This window comes from Daphnia magna, linkage group LG2, assembly GCF_020631705.1.
Source record: "Daphnia magna isolate NIES linkage group LG2, ASM2063170v1.1, whole genome shotgun sequence".
Taxonomy (NCBI): Eukaryota; Metazoa; Arthropoda; class Branchiopoda; order Diplostraca; family Daphniidae; genus Daphnia; species Daphnia magna.
Window position 1 is genome coordinate 3,512,157 of NC_059183.1, and position 19,365 is coordinate 3,531,521.

Below are 19,365 nucleotides of genomic sequence, written 5' to 3' on the forward strand. Positions count from 1 at the left end.
CACCCTATATAACAAATTAAAGATATTTTTTGTCTTACACAGTTTGATAAGGGAACAAATGTAAGGTAAACAAAGAAACACTGACCACATATACTTACGAAAGCTATAATATTACATACCTTTTTCAGAATGTAATGGTCAACAAGAGTTTCTGTCTCACGCTCTGACCAAACGTCTCATTTTTCTCCTGGTCGTCTTTTTGGTTTTGGACCCATTTTTTTAACACAACAACAACCAAAACAACTTTACGTATAGTAAAGGCACACTTTATGGCGTAGCAACTACGAGATTTGTAGAGTTCTATTCGAAATATCGTCTGCAAGACCATCAGTAAGCTTCGTGTTTATTGGAAGATGAAAGTGCCTCCCACTTGCCAAAAAGCTTGAGTAAAATATTGCCATTTAAGTCAAGCTTTGTTTGGTATACTCATTATTAGAAATGGGAATAGCACTTTCACATTTCTAAACTTGAAATTTTACTTGAACTTTAAAGGGATTGGCTTACTCATTTTCAAGTCAAGTTTTTCAGTAAACTTGAACTTACGTTCCGAATTCGGCCCCTGTGGTCGAATTCCGAACGTGGTTTTAGACTAAACTTTGACTAAACTTAGACTCTTTTTAGACTAAACTTTTGGATTTCTTTAAACTTTCAGCAAAGTCTTTTTACGATCCGAAAATCCTTAGTTTATTTTCGAACTACGACTTAAAATGTTAGCAAAGTCTTGCCTTAAAGTTGGCAAAAGTGCTGGCTTTAAAAAGTACCTTTTTAGGTTCTTATTTGAGTTTGTTTTTGAATTAGTTTCCCTAAGTTGAACTAAAATGGTACTAAACAGCGGATAATTTTGAAAGTTTGTTTACAAAATAGAACACATTGACAAAATCGATGATTTTCTCCAAGATTTGGGGAATTTAACAGATAGAAGTGATATTTTCTCGTCCGATGATAGTGAAAGTGAGGTAAGAATTGAACGCAGAAATCTAAGAAGAAGACGTCTCATCCCTTTTTACCAAACAAGAAAGGATGTCTCGACATATTTTTCTGAGGAACAGTTGATTAAGACTTTCTGATTCAACAGAGCTTCAATTGAAAATATCACAGGATTTATCTTAAACTTTTTAAACTAGAAAACTAGTGAATAATCTCTTATTTATGTCCTGCAGAGCTGATAGCACATCTTTTACCCAAGAGAAAAACTCAGGCAAAGAGGAATCTTTTGCCACTTGACATGGTTCTAATAGCCTTGCAATTTTACGCCACCGGGACATTTCAAACTGTGATCGGGAACGTTCTACGTTACAGTCAGTCATCAGTCTCCCGTTCAATTACCGCAGTATCTCTCGCGCTATCGCTGATATCCGGCCAATATATTTACTTCCCTGACAATCTGACAATGGTAAATTATTGGCCAACAACATATTGTTTTTTTTACACTAAACGTAGTATGCATTTTTTTTTAGCTCAAAAATGATTTTGAAGACATTGCTCGCATTCCTGGGATAATAGGATGTGTAGATGGAACCCATGTCAGACTACAACGTCCTACGTTGTTTGAGAAAGCGTACGTCAATCGCAAGAATTACCATTCCATTAATGTGCAGGTAGACTTGTTCACAAAATAAATAAAAACATTTCATTTGTCCATAACTCCCCTACTAGCACAGTTTATCTTAGAGATATCATAAAGATGTCGGCCTATCCGATCTACGTTCGTCTTTTTTCGACTTCATAGAGATATCCTATGTACGTAAGTATTGGGACGTCATTTTGACATTCTTAACCGAATATCTGATAGTTGTTCGGCAAAGGACACAAAATGTTTTTGGATGGGGGGATCAAAATGGGATATACAGCGGATGTACAGACGAAGACAAACAACAAATGGGTAATCAGGACGTAAAAAATTGAACTAGTTATAAGTTTAATGGTTTTCGCCACTTTGTACAATAATAAAATGGGATTGAGCTCAATACATAGCAATTTTTTATTTAGTCACATCCAACCACACAGAATACAATTAAAATACGCTGTGATTGAACAGAGGGCAGACAAAAAAGAATCCGTTCTCAGGAATAATAATCGGTATGCGAACGGCTTTCCAAATCACATCAATCAAGCGGAATGATTCGAGAACAGGAGACAATTGAGATACCAAAATTTCTTGCAAGTTTGATGACGGTAATGGATAAGTTTACATATTATCATGTTTTAGAAACTTTTCCCCTAATACATAAACTTGTCCGTCAAATTTGACGAAATTTTCAACGACAACGATTTGATTGGGCTTTCCTGATACAAAAATGCAATTGTCTGGAGTGCAGGTCGTCAACAATGAATTTTTGAAAATCAACTTCTTAAACTGTTCAGATCTAAATTGGAGATTTGGTAGCAACGGACCTGAGCAATGATACCCTATTAATTGGGGCCCGTTATTGAAATTCAAACGATCTCTATAAAAATTTGACCTGTTAATTTCTTCCAAGCGCCGCACAATTTGTTGCAAAGGTCTGCCGCTTTTCCTCAACAAATTTTTTATTTTTTGTAATTTATTTTCGAATGGAAAAGCACTGAAGTCATCAAGACAGCCGTGTTTAAGCACATCGTTTGCCAGATGGATTAGGCTGTGCACGTTGAACGTAACAAACTTGGCACCATAAAGCTTTTTGCTCACGATCACGTACTGTCTTAACAATTTATCTGCGTAGGGTGCATTACTTTTACACGAATCCCTATTTACTAACAGTTTGATTCCAACATGCAACAACATTAAGTGTTTGTACCGTCTATGTGACAGAAAAGGTTTGTAAGAAACAGGGGATAAGTATAGAAGATCCAGCCTTAATTCGGTTGCTTTCCAGCGGGGGAGTTCTTCAAGAGGCCTAGTTTTTCTTACAAAATCTCGTGGAATATAATTTCGAATTCCAACTCGGTAAAGAGAAATTGCATTGATATTGTCAGGTGAGAGTCTAACTCTGTCTCCTTTACCATTCAAGAATTCATTATTTTTTTTTTTGTAAACGCCAATACAAACGATATGCATATAATCTAAGCACACGTTGTCAACGACATTGGTCAGTATGTCTTCAATAATTGATCGGCGATTGTCTTTGTTGTGGTGCTGTATTTGCAATCGCTGTCGGAAACTTACGTCTGTGCGGAGGGGAGCATCAAGTTCTGGGTACGTGACACGACCACCAGTTTTTGGTTGGGTGTGGCATGTAATCAAGTTGGAAACCCACAAGCCTTTTGTAGTACACTTTCTACAGGCATAATAGGCGTTGTGAGGAGCAATGTTTAATGCAAATGACGTCGCGGGGGCATCGCTACATAAACCACTGATAGACACTTTGACAATTTGAACATTAAAGACAATGCCACCAGTTTTATTCAGCTTTACAATATCTTCCTTAAAAAAGGCAAGAAAGGCATTTATATCCTGCGGTTTCTTCGCTCCGTGATATATTCCAGCAACAAATACATCATCCCAACCTAAAAACGAAAAAAAAAGACTGAAAATATGCAACCAAGTAAAAGTAGCATATTGAATTACCTAGCACTTTGCATAATATTGGCCAGAAATCACTGGAGCTACTGTTCGATAATGGAAGGCCATCAATGTTAAATAAAATAAACACCTCTTCAAGGATGGAAATGCCTTTTGCTTCCATAGCCACTAAAATAGCATGCATAGCAGGTTCTACTTGAAAATGGTGGTATTTCCCTGGTTTCATGTCGATGACATCGACCTTCCCTCTTTTCGATGACATAAGGGTCCTCCAATCAAGGGGCAAATAATTCAATCCGGCGTCGTCTTTGAGTCTTCTTAGCAAGTTATTCACGTGACTGCGTGGAATATTGCATTCCACCACCCAGTTTACCAAACTTGTCTTGAATTTTCTCTCTCTTTTGCTCTGTTCATGTAGGACATCATTGACATCATCACGAAGGTCATTCCAATCCCAAGGAAAATCATCTTGATCCTCCTCCGAATCACTCGCATCTAATACAAGTCTTTGCAATTCATCATCAGATTCATATTCTTCCTGAGACTCGTAATCTGAATTATACTGATAAGGATCCCTGTAACAAGTAAACAAATAGTTACAAGTTGTCGATAAGTATTTCATTAAAACATGCATACCTATTCACTGCTAAGCCTTCTCCAGTATTTATAGTTTGATCACGATCACAATCTAGTGATGGAAATTCACTACATTGGGCGGCAATTGAAAATGGGGGACCAGCACTGTAAAAAGAAATATTTTTTTTTTAATTCAACTTCCAAATATGTACTGCAATATGCATACCTGTCCAATTCTACGATGTCACCAGCAATTACGGTATTCATATCATCTCTTCTGTTGAATGTTGCAACGGAAATGTTGACTCTCCTTCGCATTTGACGTTTTCCTACAAACGGTTTCCTTCGCCGAACACCACTTATACCTTGAGCACGTTGTTTTCCTATGTACGGCATATTAAATTGCCAAAAGTCAGTATATTTTATTGTTAAGATCGTTATGGAAACAGATGCTATTTTCAACTGATAGATTATAGACTGACAATGACAAGCTAGCAAATGGCAGTAAATGGTGCCATTAACATGACGTTGCCATCATAGAGTAATGTAAACGAAATATTTTTTTATTTATTCAATTTGTGATTTAAAATTCGTTTGAAAAATGTTTTTCATGTAGAAATATACGTTGTTATCAATTAACAATACCAACTTCATGTAAAATATCAAAAAAAAGTTTGAAAAATATTCAATATTACTAATGCAATCGTGCAACGTTATAAGATATCCGTTTAGTTTGCTCTTGAAAAAGGCTTCTTTACTTTCTTTCCTGTTTGAACTGTGTTCTACTAATGTGTTCTGTAAAGTGAGGTTATCTCGCGGTTACGTAAGTAATTTCCCTTTTTATTTATAACCAAAATCTTTATAATTTTGTAATGGTTCAACTCTACTGAATGGACAAATCGAATTAGTTATATGAATGCTGTAAAGTGTAAAATCAGTTGAAGATACTAAAAATGGGCAATTACTTGATTGCATTTCGAATGCATACTCATGTATTGGTATGCACTCATCCATTAAATTACATTGTTATAAATTGTTTATTTTTTATATTCAGTTATAAGCACATTGTGCAAACCCCTATATAAATTGTGGAGTAAGTGCTGTGCTTTCAACCTTCGGTGGCTAAAAACTTTTTTGTGTGAATCCCTGCTCGATCTTTTCTTTGATCAGATTGTGAGTTATTTCTTTATTAACAAAATATATAGCTCTAAGTAAGTTTTTAAAATATATTTTGTTGCCTTTTATCATGTCACACTGTAGATTAACTGTTAGCTAATCTCATTTTGATTACGTGTGTTTGAAGTCAAGGCTGTAGTCTACAAAAAGCACAGGTTTGCTGTAACTTCAAAATGGCATCTCAGAACGTAATCATAGTGCAATCTTAATATGTATTGCATCACTTTGTTAACAATGTTTTTGAAACAACAGGGAACTTTCCTTCTTGTTGACTTGCAAACATCTACGGTACCCTATGTAGCAGTTGTTCCTGATTTCTGGGTACAAGAAGGGAAGTGTTCGTATCCTAAAAGGAGGGGTGAGGCAGCAGCAATGAGACGTGATAAACCGAACGCCAAGTGGCTTGTTTACGAGTGTATTGTTAGAAAACAATTTAGTAATTATTTGATCTTTAAGAATATAACACGACATGCTAATTAAATCTTTCCCATCTCATAGATTCCTATCAAGCTGCCAAAGAAAAAGAAATTCGGGCTTGTGAGCAAAATGAATTAACAACGGCATCGGAAGCTGAGAGTGCTGCTGTAAATAAAGCAGGAAAGGGATGCCGCCAGAAATATCGGAACAGAAGATATTCACATACTATTGAATCTGAAAATATTCCGGAATCGGACGATTCAGGTGAGAGCAGTGACGGGATGTATGGTCCCACTCAGGAAATGTTGCCATTCATCCCAATCCCATCCTCTCTTGTTGGGAATGCGACTTCTTTTCCAGGTAAATACTTTATTTTTCCAAAATATATTTTTTGTGACTTATGACGTCTTTCATTTTTCTCTTTTCTAAGAGATTTTTTTTATTAGTACATTTTAATTTACTTTTTTCCTTTATTCATAGTATCTGGTGGTCAAGTTTCCATTCCACCGCAAAATCACATGGACTTGCCTTATAGAGAATTGGCACCAAACGAACAACATCCATTCTTTATTGCCACTGGAGGACAGGAGAATTTGGATAAGTCTTATGCTAGCACCCCGGCATTGCGTACATTTCACACTAATGCACCAATGCAACCACAAGAGGCACTGGTGAATCGTAATTCAAGACAGTCCACTGGACTTCATTTGGCAGGCCCTCCTTCGCAACAGGCGTCAAATTCCATGCCGTCTCAAGCACCGACACCAGCACAACAAGGTAACTGGAATGCGTTATACGCTGGGACGTCTTCTGCTGGGCATCAACCCATCCAAGACCAACCAGCAACAGCTCAACAGACAAATTTTTACGGGCAATATTTTGGAACACCACCAGCATCACAATAATTTTCAAACTCCACCACCTCAACAGAATTTGAAAGAAGTTCAACGTTCTATTAAACGATTTAGTCCAATGACTACTCCACGAACAGATGAAGCGGCTAATTCCATTGAAAATGTTAAGATTATGGACTGCCTAGCGAAGATGGTGAGAGAGTTCGCGAAGCACCAAGAAACAAATGTGTTGGTGTCTAAACTAAATGCGATTGAGTCAAACTAGTCTGTTCAACAACTGGGAGGTGCTAGTAATTACCAAGAAGATGACGAAAGTGACCATTTATTGCTTCCTCTAGGGGACATTGGAGCTATGAAGCCATTTGAAGAAAGCCTAAAGGATAAAGACAAATATTATAAACTGGTACGTGGTAGAACATCTAAACTCTAAAGTATAGCTGTAGTATTAGAATTTCTTTATTTACCCTTTCAGGTTTCATTAATTCGTGGCATTGGAGGGTCATCTTTATCGGACGCAATGAAACGTGCTTGGACAAAGGTGTTATCTCTGAAAGTCAGAGCTGGTTGTAATTGGGAGGGGAAATTGCGCAATGGAACTCGCAAACACGGCCTTGAGAAATCGGCAATCACTCGTGCAATCTTTGGTGAGTTTAAGATTTAATTAAAATTTACTGAACTATGTTTCATTGTTTATGTCATAGAGGGCGTGAAAGGAGTTCCTCAGTTTCGACATGCAAGGCAGAGTGAGTTGGAATGGGAGACCAAAAACTTCATGAAAAGAGCACCAGAGCAAGTGAGGTCAGAAGAAGCAGTGGCTGCTGGCAATCCAGTCGTTGAACCACCAGCCGAAGAAGATCCAGTTCAAGTAGAACAACCCAACTAACGAGTTGGTAATCATTTAAAATAAAAATATATTTTAACTTTTACTGATGTCTCCTTTACTGTCTAGGATTTCCCGTGAACGAAAAAGAATCAGTTTTCGAACACGTCGTATCAATTTCAATTCAACAAGATCGATTGCGGTTTGAAACACCGTTGTGAATCGTGAAAACAAGAAAATGTTGGGAATCGTGAAATCAAGAACACGGACCATATCGTCCCTTGTCTCTTCTCAACACTAACAAAGAATCTGTCGAGTCTGGGATTCAGGGAAAACGATTGCTCCTAATTATATGCCTTATGTCCCCAATGTTGCATTTTAAAAATTCTCGTTCATTGTATTGCTTCCTTGCGTTAGCACGGAAGTGCATAATAAACAAGTTTTGCGTAATTTTTAATTATTTTGCGTCACATTTAATTTTTTTAAATGTAATTTAAGATCCCGAATGCGGGATCCATTGTATATCGTGGGTACGTCAGTAAATTTTCGCAGCATATCCTTATTATACGTGATCGGGGCGTTATTGGGATATCCGTTAATTGATATTTCTATGAGATACAGACAGGGACATACAATTTACATCCAAAAAATGATATTCATTTGATATCTTTCTATGATGTCCTCAAGAGCGGACATTAGGAAATCTGTATGATGTCCATCGTACGTCGAAACGGCTGTCCAGCTCGGATGAGTAGAACCTCTCAGGGATGTACCTGTGACGGCGGAGTGCTAGTAGGGTCACACATTAATTTTTGATTCAAAAGGGGATTTGTGATGCCAACAACAGATTTTTAAATATCTGTGCTACGAAACCCGGCTCTTGTCACGATTCTTCCATTTTCAAAGGAAGTGCTGTTGGAAAGAAATTTGAAACTGGGCATTTTGGATCGGGGTTTTTATTGGGTGATAGTGGTTATGCAAACACACCTTTTTTGTTTGTCCCATACACCGACCCAGTAGAGAACTACAAGGTTTTTTATAATTTTATTATATTATTCTTACTTGATTCCTTTTTTAATGCTAGAATTTGATAAAGATTAGATTCAACGTAGCTCACAAAACCACACGTTGCGTTATTGAGCGAAGCTTTGTCATATTAAAAAAAAGATTTCATGTCTTACATTCTAAAACTAGGATGACCCCAACTAAAGTGTCTTGGTATATTCAAAATTACGTTAATTATCCGTTTTTTAATAAGGCCCTTCTTACAAAACAGTCTCATTATTCGGCTTTTAGGATAACGGTAGCTTGTTGTGTTCTTCACAATCTTGCTTTGAATTGGAAAATGCCACTACTTGACGACTGGGAAGTTGAAGACTTGGACATTGAAGAGGATGAAGAGCTTACGGATCTTGAAGTAAAACAAACTGGAGTTACAGCAAGTCAAAGAGAAACCATATTGCGCAGACAAGGGAATGAAAAAAGGCAGAAAGTAGCATTCAATACATTTTAGTTTTGAGTCAATTGTGTATTATTGAAAGATTCGAATACACATCGACTTCTTTGATCTCGCATTTGATGTACATCATGTATCTAGATATTCTCCTCGACGTTGTAAAGTAAATTCAAAAGATCCGGTGGAATTTCGGTTTTCTCAAGTGGTTCGTTGAGCATTTCTCTAACGGTCACGATCGATATGAGAACACGTAAACGGGCATCAGTCAACCTACTCTTGGCCGCCGAGTCTGCTAGATTACACACTGAAAACTTTGCTCTTTTCACCGTTTGCCTTAGTGTCAATGACGCTCTTTTTTCGCTTAAACGATAGAAAGGCAGAGGTTGGTGATGGAGATACGGAATCAACAGAAGAATCAACAGAGATTGATTTTAAGGAAACTGTCTTCGATATGTCAGCAGAAATTGATGGAATGGGTGTGGAATTCGAACGTTTCGCGACAACGTGGCTTTTCTTTCCTAGTGATTTGCCCTTATCAGCAGCAGTATTTTTACTAGTGAGAGCTGCTGATTGATGTTCGGGGTTCAATCCATTTTCAATGGCCAACTGCCCTGGCGTGGGACTCCTTAAGAGTGAAATGTCATTTGGACGGCTCTCATTATCTGATCCTGACAAATAATCTTTACCCTGTCTTAAAACGAAGATAGAATACGTTACAAACAATATGAGTAAAATTCTATTATGGAGTTTTACTCGTCACTTGTGTTTGTTAGAGCACATTCAATGAAATTAATTGTATCGTCTTGATGAGGGTTTTCGTCCCCTTCATCTTCATTGAATTCTGCTTTATTGTTTGAAGGTCTTCCAAGAATGTGTTCCATAATCAAAAGTTGATTGGTCTTGTCACTTAGAATTGGATCATCGGTAGACACAGATCCCTGTAATAAACATAAATTTGTCTGTTACAGAAGTAAATTTCAGTTGACAAGAAAATTTTATACTGGAATAGCAGTTGCAGCAACAGATGGGTTGTCGAGCCGTAAAACTTGCTCATGGTATTTGTAGTACATGGGAGATAACACACCATTATTTCCTAACGGCCCACCACCTGTGACAGCAAAGGAAACATATTAAAGAAAGAGTAACGACTTCAATAATTATTCTTTCTACCTGTTTCTGTTAGACCAGCATTATAATTCCTGATGGCAGTCCTTGCTGCCGCTGTAAAATTTTGCCACTTCTTTTTTACAATGTCAACTGTTTTTTCAGGACATTCAGGATGTTCTTGATGAATAATGATGGTTATTTGTTTCCATATGTTTTGCTTGTCGATTTGGCTTACATTGTGAGCATGTTTCCCATCCAATATTTCCTATACAACAATCAAAATAATGTAATAAAATAGAAATAACTTCAATGGATTTCCCATTACCTTATAAATAATTGCTTGATCCAATAGAGTATCGACTTCTTTCTGTAGCCATTGATCCCTTTTTGGTTTCCTCATAAATTTACCACTCATTTTTTAAAGAAACGATCAACAATACTTTTAAACTTTAAATTTAGAAGTGTCTGTAGAAGCGTCTGCTGTATTTCTGTCTAGAAATATTTTTAAGAACGTCTCTCATTGGTCCTTTCATTTGCCCTAGTCTAGTCAAAAATCAAAGTGTAGTTAAGTATAGTTTTATGAAGTGTAGCAAAGTTTTGGCTAGTTTATTGTTCGGAAATGAACATAACAATAGTTTAGACTTTAGGCTGCTTAAAGACTAAACTTGCACTCTAGGCAACTTACACTAACTTAAAATTTAGACTAGCCCAAACAAATTGTTCGGAATTTGACCCCTGGTGTCAGGGCATCGACGAAATGGAAACTATTAGAGCTCCTCTTGCCACTTTCTCTGAAAAAAAAATATCTGCTGGCATCATTTTTTTGGTATGACGAATGGAGCTCATACAGTTGTGTTTAGAAAATGTGCCATACAAAAAGTACGCAAAAAAAGCAAAGCGATGTATGAAAAGTTCAAGGATATTTTTCTTCCTTTCAAAAATTCTTAAGAAAAAAAATACTCCTCCTCTTTTAAAAAATTTGACCAAGGCCATTATTAGTATACCAAGGTTACTATATCGTTCAATGACACACGTGTTACATCATGTATGCCATATACCGTTCGGTTTGTTTGATTGATTTAAACCTTATGTAGTATTTATTTAGTGAAAAAAATGTTTCAAGACTATTTAATTATACCCGTAAAGTTAATATTGGGTTCATGATTCAAAATTTACAATAATTACAAAAATGCGGGTTAGAAAGAATTGTGGCGGGGATATCCCAGATACCCTGCTGGCATTACGACGAGTCCCTTTTCCCCCTGCTAGATGTCACGACTGGTGACAACCCTTATCTTCTGCCCTCACCCTCTCTCGGACAGACTGGTTCGAACTGTCAAGCTGGGAACATTTCCCCCCTTCTTTTGCTGGGATATTGTGTAATACGGGTGCCGTGCTAGGCCCCGTCGTGTAAAAAAGGTACTAAGATTGATTAAGAAGTACATTTGATTGTCCTGTAGATTGTTTGTATTTCGATTGTGTGAAAGTCTGGGTTGTGTGTCTAGAAAGACAAACCCTCGTTAATTCACTAGCGTCTGAATAAAATAGGCTTGTGGGCCTTTATCCCGCAACAATTGGTGTCAGAAGAGGGATAATGGCCTCAGAAATATTCACACTCGTGAACTGCTCGCAGAACCATCGTCGTGGGTTAATTATATTTTTGTTCTTTGCTCAAATCGTATTTTAAAAAATTGTTTTTTTTGTATTGTTTTTTTCTTCTTATTTTTTTCTCTTGCTAATATTTGATTTTCGGGTTCGCTAATTTTGTCTAGTCGCCGGGGGCGATAGCGTGGTCTTCCGTAAAATCATTTTGTTGCCGGTGGCTATAGCGTGGTCTTACGTCATTTCTCTTTTTGCTAAGGTGATAGCGTGGTCGCCCAGACACTTTTTTTTCTCTTTTTTTTCTATCTTCCGCATTTATTCGTCCCTGCTTTCGATTCATTTTATTTTATGTTTTTTTTATTTTATTTTTTTTTGTATTTATGCCGCCGAAACGGGTTGCTGTAGTTGCTCCAGTAGATTATCATATTAGGACGCGAAATGCCTCGAGAAATTTGATCCCAGTAGTCGTTACGCCTCGAGTAGTTGCATTGATCCCCCATAGCGATTCAGAAAGTGAAGAGAGGCCTTCGCGACGATTAAATTTTGATATCTCGCCTGTTAGAGAAGAGCCGGAGCAAGTAAACGTACCGGTAAACATGGATCCCGACCTAGCCCAGGCTCTCGCAAAATTTGCAAATGGCGCTGCTCAGGATCGGGCACAGTATCAGGGGCATCCCGATGCATTAATGAATCTTCTAGCGGCCCAGCAACAAGAAAGCGCAGCTTTGCGTGCACTGGTAACTGCTCAGCAGCAACAAGCAGGGGCGGCGCTTGCACATGTAAATAATGCAGTTGTAGAGTCAATCCCAATGTTTGAGGGTAAGTTGGGAGAGTCCGGTAGACGCTGGGTCCGTATCCTCAATCAGGCCGGAGATGTAAAAGGTTGGACAAACGCACAGAAGTGACAAGTCGCCGTCAGGCGTCTAGGAGGAATTGCCCTTCAGTGGCATTTGCAATCGGGCGCCAATAATCCGAATCGGCAAAACTGGTCCAATGCGCTGGGGACTAACTTTACACAACGTTTATCACCATCGGAGTGGTATAAACTGATCGAGGAAAGGGTCCAGAAAGCGGGGGAACCAGGGATCGCGTATGCAGTGGAAAAATCCCGTTTGCTTGATCTTTCCCCCCATGTTTTGACAAATGCGCAGAAGGTTTCGTATCTGATAGGTGGGTTGGCGAATTGGCAGCACGTGGCGGCCATGATGAATGACACGCCGGCAGACGTCGACGAGTTCATGACGAGGTTAAGAGACCTCGAGACGTTATTCTCTACATTGCGGCCAAATGTGTCCCCCTTCCCCCCAAATAATCCGTTTTTTCAGCCATCTACGTTGCCACCAGTGCCGATGCATCCACCACCGGTTCCGACACCCCTTCCTCCTGCAGCACCACACATTGATGTCGGATCGGCACTGCTGTCATTGATCGCTGGATTGACGGAACGACTGAATGGATTGACGCTGGGAGGAGGCCAGCGCCAAATGCAGCGCCAGCCGGATAATCGCAGCTGCTTTCAGTGTGGAGCGATCGGTCACATCAAGAGAAATTGTCCTCGGGGGGCGGGAAACGGCCAGGCCCCGTCGGCTGGCCCAGGCCAGCACTGACGGGAGAACACATTGATGAGTCGTCCCGACCAACTCAACTGCCTGTCATCCGCGTTTACATCCAAGGAGTTGGTGAGACAGACGCCTTGCTGGACTCAGGATCCAGCATAACAACAGTAAGGTTACCAGTAGTAAGACGAATTGTTAAGAATAAAGGCATTCGTATTCTTCCAGGGATAAGGGGAATAGATAATAAGGTTGTAAGAGTAGTAGATGAAATTCCTTTACAAATTTGTTTTAAAGACACTAGAGTATTTCTTGAAAAGGTCGCAGTTGTTGAAATGGCCCCCTTTCCCTTGATTCTGGGCGTAGATTGGCTGGTGAAAGCCAATATAAATTTTATCTGTAAGGATAATCAAATTGTTCCAGTGTTCATAAAAGATGTAGAAGAGGAAGCTGATATTGACAAGACCAACACATCGATTCCGGAAGAAGTAAAAAGATCACTGCCGTCAGAAGAATTTTTTCAGGATTTGGCTAAAGATTTGCCGGCGGTGCGACGGAAAGGATCCGTTAGATTTAGCGTGAAGAAAGCCGTTGAAAATCCGGGCGAATCGCTCCGGATGTTAAAAGGATCAGTCCCAATTGATTTCACCGGAACGGGCATCGTGCGGTTCGGATTTTCAGCAGAGCCCTCAAAAACCTGGGTGGTATCTTCCGCCTTAGTTTCGTTCAAGAATGGGAGGGCCAGGGTCTCATTGTTGAATTTGGAAACAAAGCCGGTAATAATAAAGCGGAGAAATTGTGTAATTTTCATTGATATCGATTTAGACGCTCAAATTGCCGTCGTTCCAACGGAACAGAAAGAGGAAAAGGATTCAAATGACGGAGTTGCAAGGCCAGTGCGAATGAGTTGCGCTGTGGTTAGAGGATATTTACGAGCGACCATTCGTGAGGACGTCAATACGGGACCTAATCTATCGGGAGCCGAGAAGGAAAAAGTCTTCGAATTGCTGGACCAGCATCGTCGCTGTCTCCCTTCTGAAGAGACCCAGCTAGGCAGAGCGATGGAGATCCAGCACAACATCGATACCGGTAACTCTCGTCCAATCACTAGCCGCCCGTATAGGATTTCACAGTTTGAAAGAAAGGTAATCTCAGAAAAGGTGAATGAGATGCTAAAGGGTGGAGTAATTCAGCCCTCCAATAGCCCGTGGTCATCACCTGTAGTTCTTGTAAAAAAGAAATCCGGCGAGTATAGATTTTGTATTGATTACAGGAGGTTAAATGCTGTTTCTAAAAGGGATGTTTATCCGCTACCACGGATAGACGATGTTTTTGATAGGCTCGCCGGCGCAAAATATTTTTCCACGTTAGATCTTGCTAGTGGACACTGGCAGGTACCAGTTGCGGAGAAGGACCGCCAAAAAACTGCTTTTGTAACGCCCGATGGGCTATTTGAGTTTAAAAGAATGCCGTTTGGCTTGGCCAATGCGCCGGCCAAAATCCAGAGATTAATGGATCAGGTGTTAAACAGGCTCAAATGGACGGTATGTCTCGTCTATCTAGATGACATTCTTGTTTTTGGTAAAACTTTTGAAGAGCATCAGAGTAGGTTAAACTTGAAAAGCCATGGGCGAGGCCAACTTAATCCTTAATATGAAAAAGTGTCTTTTTGCAGTAGATGAAGTTAATCATTTAGGTCACATCGTCAAAGCGGATGGAATAAGGCCGGATCCGGAGAAAGTAAGTGCCTTGGAAAGGATGGAAGTAAATTCGGTGAAGTCACTAAGGGCCTTCCTGGGCCTTGCATCATACTATCGAAAATTTATCCCTGAATTTTCACATCTGACTGCTCCGCTCGTGACTCTGCTGAAAAAGAACACCAAGTGGAATTGGGAGGAGAGGCAGAAGAAGGCCGTTCGTGCCCTTGTCCGTCTATTATCGGCAGAACCAGTGTTGGTGCATTTCGACGAAAACCTTCCAACTGAGATCCATACGGACGCAAGTCATTTCGGATTAGGAACCGTCCTTGCTCAAAAAGTGGACGGAGAGGTAAAACCGGTTGCTTTTCTTAGTAGAGCGTTGTCTAATGCTGAATCCAGGTATCATTCAAATGAGCTGGAATGCTTGGCCTTAGTATGGTCATTGAAAAAATTTCGAAGTGTTATGTGTATGGACGACCTTTTACCGTCCGTACAGACAACTCCGGAGTAAAATGGTTGTGGGACAAGAAAGAGTTGTCGGGGAAATTTTCAAGGTGGATGTTGAGCATTCAAGAATATGATTTTAAAATTGAGCATGTTAAAGGTAAAACAATGTGGTCGCTGATGCTCTCTCGAGGAATCTTGGCGGAAAAGAGGAATGCCGGACATCCTCGACAGAACATCGCGTTAGCTGTATATTAAAATCTGATGAATATACAGCCAAAGAACTTGCATTTTTGCAGCAAGTGGACAAAGAATTACGTCCAATTACTGACAGAATCCTAACTAACAAAAAAGATCCTGATTTTGCTTTAAGAAAGGGGGTAGTGTATAAAAAGAGTAAAAGTAACGTGGGTAGGAAATTGCTTTTGCTGGTCCCCTCAATTTTACGTGGAGATTTAATAAGTAAATGTCATGATGAGCCGCAAGCTAATCATTTTGGTATAGAGAAAACTTTGGCTCGAGTAGTAGAAAATTATTGGTGGCCACGGATGGAGTCGAGTGTGCGCGCATATGTATTATCATGTATCCATTGTCAATTTCACAATGTTCCTCCTGGAGCCCCTGTTGGCTTTCTGAATCCCATCCCCCCACCTACTAGACCATTCGAGACCATCGGAATCGATCATCAAGGCCCGTTGCTGAAAACTCAATCTGGGAATCGTCATATTCTATTCGCCATTGACTATCTCACCAAATGGGTGGAGGCGGTTGCTGTGCCAAGTACAGCCACGTGTCACATGATAAAGCTACTTAAGGAGCAGATCATAAATCGACATGGGGTGCCGAGCAGAATGATTTCTGACCCCGGATCGGTGTTTACTAGCGTTGAGCTAGCCACGGAGCTGGACAAATGGAAGATTCGCCACGTCATCGCCACTGCAGAGCATCCCCAAACGAACGGGTTGGTGGAGAGGCTTAACCGCACAGCCGCCAGAGCCATTGCTGGATTTATTTCCCCTACCCATCGAGATTGGGACGAGCGGCTGTCGGATGCTGTATTCGCCATTAACTCTGCTAAACAGTCAACAACGAAGCATTCGCCGTTTCAGCTTGTCTATGGACGACTCCCCAATAGACCGGATAACAACCTGTTTGAGTGGCCAGAAGATGGACCAGTGTCAAGGAGAAAGTTCATCAAACGTGTGGAACAATTGAGAAAGAAGGCCAGATTTAACATTATCCGCCGTCAGGACAGAACAAAAATGCTTTGTGACGCTCGCAGAAAGGCATCAAAGCCGTATTATCAAGGTGACCTTGTGCTAGTGCGTCGGATGTTAAAAAAAAAAGGATTGACAAAGAAGTTCTTGCCAAAATATATCGGGCCATTCCAGATTGTAAAGAAAGTGGCAGAAACCACTTATCTAGTGGAAGAGTTGCCATCTAGAAGAAAGAGGAAAGTGGTACGAAGGTTTAACGCTCATGTTGTGCAATTAAAGCCATTTTGAGCGAGAAGTGACGAGTGGCATGTGAGCGAACTCGACGAACCAACCGAAAGTGAAAACGACAATGAAAATAGAAGTGAAAATGAAATGTCTCAAGTTACCGTTGATCCAGTCATGTAAGAAATTCCGGCCCAGCATGTACCTGCCCATGAATTCCCAAATCGTCCGCCAGTGAGGACAAGAAGCGGACGAACTTCCCGTCTCCCCACTATCCTCGAAGGTTTTGATTTGAATTAATGTTGTGTCATCTGTTTTCGGAATTAACTATTCGATTTGTTTTGTTTTGTTTTGTTTGTTTTTGTTGTTTTTTGTTAGTTTTTTTTTTTTTTTTTTTTTTTTTTTTGTTGAATTTAAATAGGGCTTTGCTCCAACCACCCATAGTTTCCCCCATTCGTGAGCTATTTTGTTTAGTTTTGTTTGATCTTGATTTTAAATCTCCCACCCAGAAGGAGGAATTGAATGCATGAGAAGGGAATGGTAAAAGTTTATGTGTTGAATGGGTTGGGTATAGCTTGGTTATAAGTTTAGTTTAGTTTAGCAGATTATTATTTTTTTATTTTTTTTTTTCAAGATCGAAGATTTTTTTAGTAAGAAACATTTATTTCGTGTGGGACGTGTTATGAGTGATAAGTGCCTTTTAGAACGGGTAAAATTATTGTTGGTGTTATGTATTGTTGTTGTACCGTTCGGTTTGTTTGATTGATTTAAACCTGATGTAGTATTTATTTAGTGAAAAAATTATTTCAAGACTATTTAATTATACCCGTATAGTTTATATTGGGTTCATGATTCAAAATATAAAATAATTACAAAAATGCGGGTGAGAAAGAATTGTGGCGGGGATATCCCAGATACCCCGCTGGCATTACGACGAGTCCCTTTTCCCCCTGCTAGATCTCATGACTGGTGACACCCCTTATCTTCTGCCCTCACCCTCTCTCGGACAGACTGGTTCGAACTGTCAAGCTGGGAACATTTCCCCCCTTCTTTTGCTGGGATATTGTGTAATACGGGTGTCGTGCTAGGCCCCGTCGTGTAAAAAAGGTACTAAGATTGATTAAGAAGTACATTTGATTGTCCTGTAGATTGTTTGTATTTCGATTGTGTGAAAGTCTGGGTTGTGTGTCTAGAAAGACAAACCCTCGTTAATTCACTAGCGTCTGAATAAAATAGGCTTGTGGGCCTTTATCCCGCAACAGAATTTGGAATTATCAAGCTTTCAGTATGTTTATTTATTGATCGACAGATTATCCACAAACCGTTGAACAACAACCGATTTTATGGATAAAGATAAATCAGCAAGAGCTTCAAAAAACACAAAAACCAAATTTGATAGGAAGGGGATATTTGATGGACAAAATATTCTAACACGCAAGCAGAAAAGAACGAGCTGATTTCAAATTCGCGTTTTCTAGTTGCGAATGTTTTTTTTCCCGATCTTGATCAAAAAATCTTTTCTGATTTGGATAACACCGGGTTGTATCATATCGGATGTTTCAGAAAGAACCCGACCGAAAGTCATCCCTCCCTTAAAATTAAAAAATTTATATTTTTTTCAAATGACAATGGATTCTATGACAAAAGATAGAAAGATAGAAGAATATGTCCATAATTCCATATACCTCAAATTTCCGAAACATCAACGAAAGGCAGTCAGAAGTTTTGACCCCTTTTACCTTTTCTCTAGGGACATTATTAGAGAAAATGTGTGGTAATAACTCGAGGACTATCTGGGAATAATTTAAAGAGCCTGAAAGAGAAGGAAATTCTATTAAAAAATATTTTATCGCTTTTATGAATTATGGTGCAAACGAAAATCTTCTTTGGCTTGTTTTGCAGACTAGATAAGTTCCATCGCGCTAGCTGATGAAGCGGTTTTTCAAAATTTAGATTCAACCTCCTCTATTATCAAATCTTATCCCATGTTTGAACAACTCTATCTAACGGCTTTCTGGTTATAGCTTCAAATTCTTCTAATACCTAAAAACATACCATTTATGATTTCAAGTGGAAAGACATGGTATTAAGACATAAACAAAAACCTACTGCTTCATTTATCGTGACCAATATCGGATATTTGTTTATCCTTTACAAAATTTCGTCAGCTTTTGCGAGTTACAGTTAGACAATGCAACATGTTTGGCTTGTTGGCCCTATTTACCGTATTTGTTCTCATATATATTTCGGCTTGTTTTACTTCCCTTGGAAAAAATGTCTTTATTTCAGTCAGCCGCGAAAGAGGATTGTTTGTTGGAATTTTCCTTTCTCGCGGCTTCTCTTTTGCCGGACATATCTCTCTGAGTCCCAGTTTTCGTTACGGGATCGTAAAATATTTTCTATCGGAGATATGGGGCCGTTCACATACTACGTAGTGGGCTTAGGGGGGTGGAGGAGGTCAGACAAATTACTTCAAAATACTAAGGGGGAGGGGGAGCCCGGGGATTTGATACGTAGTAGAAACAAATTTTAAAAATTTTCCAATTTAAAAAAAAAAATTTCCTTAGCTGGCAACGCTGTCGTTGTTTATTTTTTGCGAAAGCTCCTCATGAGCAGTCGATTGTTATGGTATTTTGAAATTCGTTTGTGAGTGGATTGAAACTTAAGAATGTCTAACAAAATCCTACGGGAAAACCGGACCTATATCAACAGTTATATC

The 19,365-nt window shown here is 39.3% G+C and overlaps 3 protein-coding genes across 3 annotated transcripts; 2 read left to right on the forward strand and 1 right to left on the reverse strand.

The window, feature by feature from the left end:
- Positions 1-2,343: 2,343 nt before the first annotated feature.
- Positions 2,344-4,575, reverse strand: LOC123469820. The gene is made up of 5 exons (XM_045169163.1): positions 4,305-4,575; positions 4,139-4,243; positions 3,548-4,077; positions 3,146-3,486; positions 2,344-2,409 (listed from the first exon to the last, which is right to left on the reverse strand). Exons 1-5 carry the CDS (start codon positions 4,472-4,474, stop codon positions 2,344-2,346), a joined length of 1,212 nt encoding a protein of 403 aa, XP_045025098.1. The 5' UTR covers positions 4,475-4,575.
- A 1,262-nt stretch (positions 4,576-5,837) lies between these two features.
- On the forward strand, positions 5,838-6,576 carry LOC123469821. The gene is made up of 2 exons (XM_045169164.1): positions 5,838-6,031; positions 6,152-6,576. The coding sequence occupies exons 1-2, from the start codon at positions 5,953-5,955 to the stop codon at positions 6,574-6,576; spliced, it is 504 nt and encodes a 167-aa protein (XP_045025099.1). The 5' UTR covers positions 5,838-5,952.
- Positions 6,577-11,890: 5,314 nt separating this feature from the next.
- On the forward strand, positions 11,891-13,117 carry LOC116936768. Its single transcript, XM_032943930.2, has 2 exons — positions 11,891-12,247; positions 12,836-13,117. The coding sequence occupies exons 1-2, from the start codon at positions 11,891-11,893 to the stop codon at positions 13,115-13,117; spliced, it is 639 nt and encodes a 212-aa protein (XP_032799821.2).
- The last annotated feature ends 6,248 nt before the right edge of the window (positions 13,118-19,365 follow it).